At 33.3% G+C, this 7,266-nt stretch overlaps 1 protein-coding gene across 1 annotated transcript; it reads left to right on the top strand.

Annotated features, from left to right (window-relative positions):
- The first annotated feature begins 4,603 nt into the window (after positions 1–4,603).
- LOC107619601 (phosphomevalonate kinase, peroxisomal) lies at positions 4,604–5,134 on the top strand. Its single transcript, XM_021111500.2, has 2 exons — positions 4,604–4,750; positions 4,868–5,134. Exons 1-2 carry the CDS (start codon positions 4,604–4,606, stop codon positions 5,132–5,134), a joined length of 414 nt encoding a protein of 137 aa, XP_020967159.1.
- The last annotated feature ends 2,132 nt before the right edge of the window (positions 5,135–7,266 follow it).

Raw genomic sequence — 7,266 nt, 5'->3', positions numbered from 1 at the left:
TATTAAAATCTTTAAGATAATTTTATTTTGGTTCAAAAATTTAATTTTTTAAAATATTATTTGTATTAATTAATTATTTTTTATAAAAAATAAAGATTAAATGATTAATTTTTAAATCGTATATATTATTTATATTTTTTTATAAAATTAGTATATAATTTTTACTAATAATCAAGTCTTAAATGTTGAGTAAAAATTAAATTTTCAAATTAAAAAATTAATTGTTAAACATAAGTAAAAATAGTTAAAATTTAAAAATAAAAACAAATGTAAAAAGTAAAAAGCCTAATTCTAACCCTCACTAATAAATAATAACCTAATTTACACACGCTTTCTAAACTCTAACCCATATTCTCGCCATTTTCCCTAATGTAATTTTATTAATCAAGATTCTTATGTAATTTTATTATAATTTAATATCTTACATGAGAGAGATTAAAATTTAATAATGAAAGAATTATATAATTTAATTTAAGTAATTTTTATTATAAATAAATTATGGTTTATTTTATTAATTTGAATTCTTTATTTTTAGAAATTAATCTAAAATAATTAAATTAGTTTTATGAAAATTTAGAATTAAGTTAATTAATATTTTTGTGAATTTTATATAATTGGTTATTTTATATAATTTAAAATTAAATTTTTGGTAATGAAAAAATAGTGAAGAGTTAAATAATTTAAATTAAATAATTAATATTTTAGATTTAAACTGTACTTTATAAAGTATAATTAATATGTTTATTTTATAATTTAAATTAAAAATAATTATTAAAATTGAACAATATATTAATAAATTGTATTCTTAAATATTTTTAATGAAATACATTTAATTTTAAAATTATTATTCTATCATTCAATTTTATTAAAATATCTATTTTATCCATTTTTCTTTATAAAAATCTAACCCTAAATTCCCAAATCAAAAACCTTAATTTTCAATTACATATCCTAACCCTAATCCACCCCTTTCCCCTTTAACCTAACACGCACACAAACACAACACAGAAAACAGAGGAAAGAGAGAGAGCTCCGAGAAATAACTGCGCCAGGAGAAGGAAGAGAGGAGAAAGGGGGATGCCACCGACGGAAAAAGGGACTGATGCCGCCGTCACATGCCTCGCCGTTGCCGTCGATTTCGCCAGGAGAAGATGCATGGAGAGAAGAGCCGTGGGTCAGGCCAGAGATCGCCGACACTACTAGAAAACTAGTTATTACAGACGAATATTTCCGACAGATTTTATCCCACTGAAATACAGACGGAATTTCAGAGGGATTTTTTTGTCGGAAAACAAAAAAATAGATTAGCATAAATTACAGACGGAAAAGAGAAATTATTAAATTATTAAGTAGACAAAACGCGCGTTTTATTAAATTATTACAGACGGAAAATCTGTCTGTAATTTAAAATTTTCCCTCGAAAATATTAAGTTAACCTAACTCACATCCTATCCTCTCGCGATGCATTTACACTCCACACTCTCCTTCATAGGAGCTTCTTCCTATCCTCTCAGAACCCATCCTCTCAGATCCTATCCTCTCAGAGCTTCTTCCTCTCTCCGTCCACGTTCTCTCCATCACAGGAGCTTCTTTCACCGCCGCCGCTCTCTCCATCGCTCCGTCCACGATCTCATCACTGACAGCAACTTCCATTCGCTGGTCATCCTCATCCACCGGTTCAGGTATGGTTTTGCATGGCTTTCAATTTTTGAATTCTTCTCATTTGAAATCATAGTTCCTGTGCTGTTCAGGTATGGCTTCAGGAATCGAAACCATTACACACTAACAAACCAACAAACCCTAGCAACAACATTATCAATCTTACTCTCACTTTGTAAACTTGTCTGTCTCTTCGAACCCTAGCTTTTCTTTCAAGACAACTTATGTATTTATTTATTTATTCACTCCCTATTTCAATTTAATTTTGAATGATTTTTGTCTTCAGGAAGTGCAGCGATTAGAATCTTCTCTGGTTAGATTTCATTGTGGTGTATAAACGGTAGATGATGAAATTTGTACATTTGTGGTGGTTCTGCTTCATTGTGCTTCAAAATCTCCATCTTTTCCCGTTTACTGTTTGTGATCGATATATCATTCCTTCAAATAAATACTTGTTAGTTGTAATGTGTGCACCTGCATGGCTTCTACTTATTTTGATGGTGTTAACTTTCATGTTTATGTTGGAGATAATGTTATAATATATTCACATCTATCATGTGTTCGACGCAATGTCTCTGAGGGCCTTATCATGCTCCTTTCTTTCCTTTTTCTTTTTTTTTTAGGGTTAAGCATAACTTTGTCAAGAATTTTGTTTATGTAAATGAAATAAATGAATTAATGTGTTTACTATCTTAAAAAGAGAATCTAAACGCAATGTCATTAGTGCATGTTAAGTGCCTGTTTCTAACGGCCTTCCGTGGAAGAATTGGAAGAAACTGTGTTAGGAACAGCTCCAAATGGAATTTTTAATGCATCTATCTCAAATGCCTAGTTAGCAAGTCCTTATATTCTTAACCAAATTCACAAATAAACTGATTTGAGTCCTCAAAGAATTGACAATGAACTTGCCTGTTATGAAAGTGTACTAGGAAGTTATATTTTGCAAGAATTAGTACAAAAGCGGGATTTTGTAGGGTAACAATCATTGCCTTCTAATGAAGTTATGGTCCATTGATTCTACATTTTTTTTATTAACCTGCTTTGAATTCTAAGTCATAATAGGTAAAGTTATAGCTTTTGTTTACTATATTTATTTATGTGCCAGGTTAGAGTACCATTGCTTCTACCTTTCTCTCCTTTCTTTTTTAATTCTATTTTATTCCGGATCTGTCTTTTTCCCATGTTAATTTTTGTTGTTTCAAAGTAGGCAATATTTTCAACCATTGCTCATCTTATATTCATTATTGTTTTAGAAGCCTGTCGAAGTAAATGCTGAAACGAAACAGGATTTGAGAAGTTTTAAGCTTATATTGGAATATATAAAAGCCTTGCCTGTAAGTGTTGAACTACAGTTTACCCTTCATTATATAGCATGAACTTCTCTCTTATACACTCACTCCCTCACTGACACGACTTCATCAATGCCATTCAAGAAAATATTACGGTATTTTGTTTTATGGTGCAATTTGCATAGAGGAGTAATTGAATCTATTTTGTTTTCTGGTGCAATTTTTTATGATATTTTGCAAGTGGTATGTCTCTATTCTGAATGTTTGTTTTTTTCCTGTTTGGCTGGAACTGATGACTGATAGGAGGGTCAAATAATAATGCTTTTCAAATGCAAGCGGAGATTCAATTGCTTTCGCCACTCGTTCCTGTTCATCAATTGAGCTTCCTCAGGTTGCTGGTCCATCATGGGCACCCTTTGCTTCTTAGATCACTGGTTGGTAAGTCAACCTTTTCCCCTTCTTTGCCTTTATATGCTTTCTTTACCAATATAGAATTCCTTAATTAATAATGCCATGTTCTATATTGGTAAATAGCTAAATAACTAGAAATGTTGATGTTATGGTTGTTTAAAAAAAATGTAGTTTTTTGGATTATTAGTGAAATTTTGGAACCTGAGGATTAATGGCCATATGTCTTTTTATAGAATGCTTTGAAGTTTGGATTTTGATATAGGGACCATGTAACTAAAGCGGTTCAAATTTGAATATTTAGCTTCTCAGCCTAAGAGTTCTAGGAAGTTAGATCACAGAGCTCTGAGTTGAATAGTTTTGTTACTGCTTACACCAAATCAACTTCTGCCCCTCACTTAATTATCTATTGAATTGCATTTTCAAGTGAAAACTCTGAAGTGTATGGTGTATTTCATTTCAGTGAGAAATGTATGGTTTGAGGCCTTATACAATTGCCTAGAAAACTCATTATTCATTTCTTACTTTTACTTTTTATCTAACCTGCAACTTTGATGTAGATATATGATCACCAGCATCACATGGGCCTTCTCATAATGGAGAGAAGGGAATTGGCTTCCAAGTATGAGCAAGTTAAGACCTTGGCTGAGTCTTCTGAGTTAATGCATAAACATGATTCAGCCATGACTAAATCTGCTTTAACTGAAGCACGACAACGCGAAGAAAGTTTGAAGAAGACAGTCAGAGGCGAACTCGCAGTTAGAAATTCAACTAAACTTTTTGAGTAAATTAGCAAAGGAACAATGGGATGCATATAAATCTGTGATTGATAGCTGCAACAAGCTCAGATCAGAAAAGGTATTTCTTTCAAATCATTTGTGGTTGTTTAATTAATGGAAGTAACATCAAAATTAGAATTTTTACTCCTGTGGATGTAGAGTAAACTGATTGATAATGCTCACTGTTAAATAACTAGAACATTTTGGCCTTATGGTATGCCTTGCATTAGATTAAATTTCTACATTCCTGTTTATTAGTTATTTTAATGAGATAGGACATCTTTACTATTAGACTTATACAATTAAGTTGACTTTTGATGGGTTTGAAAGAGATTATATATCCAACTTTACTGTTTGCCTGGTTTTCAGTTTCAAGTGGTGTGACTGAATTTCTAATGCACATATGTGATATCATGTTCTTGAGACTACACTTCAGGATCTCATGTTCTTGCTTTTCTTCTTGTGTAGATGTTGAAAATGCAATTCTCACAGTGGATAGAGCAAGCTTCTGAACCCAACAAGGAAGCAGTTATTAAAGCATTGCTAGGTGCAAAAGAAGCTATGCTTGGGATTAGATATCATATGCGCCTAATGGGTGAGGCTGCAGGTGTTCCTGTAAGTTCCTTTCATTGATTTGGCACTTATTATTAGGCTTCTTCTGTTTGAATGATGTTAATTATAAATTATATCTGTTGGTAGAATATCACTACTCTTTCCTTGCAATTCATGCAGATTGAACCAGAACCACAAACAAAACTTTTAGATGCTACACTGAACTTGGAAGGAGTGTTGTTGGCTGGAGTTCCAGGAGCAGGAGGATTTGATGCTGTCTTTGCTGTTACTTTTGGAGATTCAAGCAGCAATGTGATGAAAACATGGAGCTCACTCAATGTTCTTGCCCTTCTGGTTAAAGAAGATCCTTGTGGCGTTTCTTTAGAAAGTGTTGACCCTAGAACAAATGAAATCACTTCAGCTGTATCTTCAATTCATATTGAATAATTTTTTGTAAATATTGTTTATTTTTAATACGATGAATTTGTTTATTTTTTGAAATATTGTAAATATTAGAATATAAATGAGATAAAAATTGTATTAAATTTATATTTATTTTGTATGAAAACAAGTTTATTTTGTAATTAGAAAAAGTAAAAAAAATTCTATTTTACCTTACAGACGGATTTACAGATGGATTTTTTGTCTGTAATCATGATTTTCCAAAGTTTAAATTACAGACGAAAAATCTGTCGGAAAATCCGTCTGTAATTACAGACGGAAAATCCGTCTGAAAATCTGTCTGTAATTATAGATAGAAAATTCGTCTGAAATCCGTCTGTAATTACAGATGGAAAATCCGTCTGAAAATCTGCCTGTAATTACAGACGGAAAATCCGTCTGTAAGTTTGTCACCTTCAGGAAATGGAGGGAGAATTTACAGAGGGAAAATCCGTCGTTAAATAGTAAAAATTCGTCGGTAATTTTTCGACGGAAAAAAAATTCGTCAGTAAATAATTTCCGACGGGGCTTTTACAGAGGGACAAAATCCGTCGGTAACCGAAAATCCGTCTGTAATAAAGACTAAATCTGTCTGTAAATCTGTCTGTATTTATCCATTTTCTAGTTGTGCGAGGGGGAGAGAACTGTCGTTGCGTCTGCTGCAGGCTCGCCATCGTCGCCACCGTGGAGCCGCGAGGAGGTCATCACCGGTGCGAGCACGCGGAGGGAGAGAGGGAGCCCGCAAATTCGTGAATCACTATCCCTTTGAACTCTGAAGCCAAGTTCAAACTCACCCAACCAAAACCCTAAGTTCTCCTTGTAGCGGTTCTGTCGCAGTGCCACCGCCATCCATGCTGTCGGTGCCTCCGCGTCCTCTCTTGTAGCTCGGTGTCCTCCTTCCCCCTGTCCCCGTCCTCTCTGGCTTTTCTCGAATTTGGTGTAGCTCGCTGCTATGTCGCCACTCGCTGTCGTCTCGCCAGTCACCGTCCGTATCTCCGTCGAAGGTTAGCGGCACTGCTTTCACTTCTTTGGTTCTTCTCTTCCTTTTATGCTCTGTTGCTGATTTTTGAATGTGAAATTGTGAATGGATTAATGGAAAATCAAATAATTGATTTTGTGTTGTTGCTCTTTTTTTAATTCCTGAAATTTTTGTTGAAATTTTCTTGCTGCTGCTAAAAATGGAAATCAAATCATTATTGAAATTTTTGTTTAGCTTTATTGATTTTAGGTTTAGTGTGATTAGGGATTACTTGTTGCTGTTTTGTAATGATTATTGCTGAATGCTAAAAATGAAAATCAAATCAAATGTCGTTTGTTGCTGAATGATAATTTTTGTTGCTGAATGCTGAATGCTGTTGGTAGTATTAATTTTGTACTGTTATTGATTTTCTGGTTGTGTTGCTGCTGCTGCAGTGGGTTCTGAGTTCTGGTGTGCGGTTGTGTGTTTTGTGGCTCTGCTGTGTTGATCATCTTTCTCAATTGTCACTCTTCACTTGCATTGTGTTGATCATCCTTTTTAATTGTCAATGTTCTTTATTAGAACTGAGAAGGAAAATGGCAATTTGAACCAGCAAAAGGATTTTCGCAGCGTCAGCGCGTGCTCACAATTGCAGAAACAAAAAAACTAACTGTTTTTCTGCCCTCTAGTACCTCTTCATCTTTCCTTCTATTTCTGCACTCGTTCATTGTATAGTAAGTCAACTCTTTGGATTACTGGCATAATTGAATTGGAGATTTAAGAGAGACAGTTGATTTCTTAATACTTAAAATTCACCTTTAGTTTTGATCTAATTGTTTTGTTTAGTAGGAACTAATAGAATCTCTTGATGGCTTTATCATTGTTGTTTTCCAAGTTATACTAGTTTCTTGTAAGAGAATTAAAGCTAGCTAGTCTGGCCTCCCATTTTGCACAAATAGGAATATGTAAATATGGCCAATTTATCAAAACTATAGTCACAATTAGGAAGTTTAATTTAATAGTATATGATGCAGATACGCCTATGGTACATATATTTGAGCAGAAACAAAGTATTTGTACATTATAGCATATGTTGCGGAATAGGATAATAACAATTAAGAGTATTGAGTATTGATATACTTGTTATCTCTCTTTGAAATGTTACTTTCTGTATTGGTTG

This window comes from Arachis ipaensis, chromosome B9 (assembly GCF_059453495.1).
Source record: "Arachis ipaensis isolate K30076 ecotype BB chromosome B9, ASM5945349v1, whole genome shotgun sequence".
In the NCBI taxonomy this organism is placed as follows: domain Eukaryota; kingdom Viridiplantae; phylum Streptophyta; class Magnoliopsida; order Fabales; family Fabaceae; genus Arachis; species Arachis ipaensis.
Note: the sequence above shows the minus strand (reverse complement) of the source record. Positions and strands in the feature narration are given on the sequence as shown.

Bases quoted from the DNA above. Each gene is read 5' to 3' on its own strand.
- LOC107619601 (XM_021111500.2), top strand. From the start codon at position 4,604: ATGTTGAAAATGCAATTCTCACAGTGGATAGAGCAAGCTTCTGAACCC. The intron at 4,751-4,867 runs GTAAGTTCCTTT...CAATTCATGCAG, and splicing joins GTGAGGCTGCAGGTGTTCCT to ATTGAACCAGAACCACAAAC.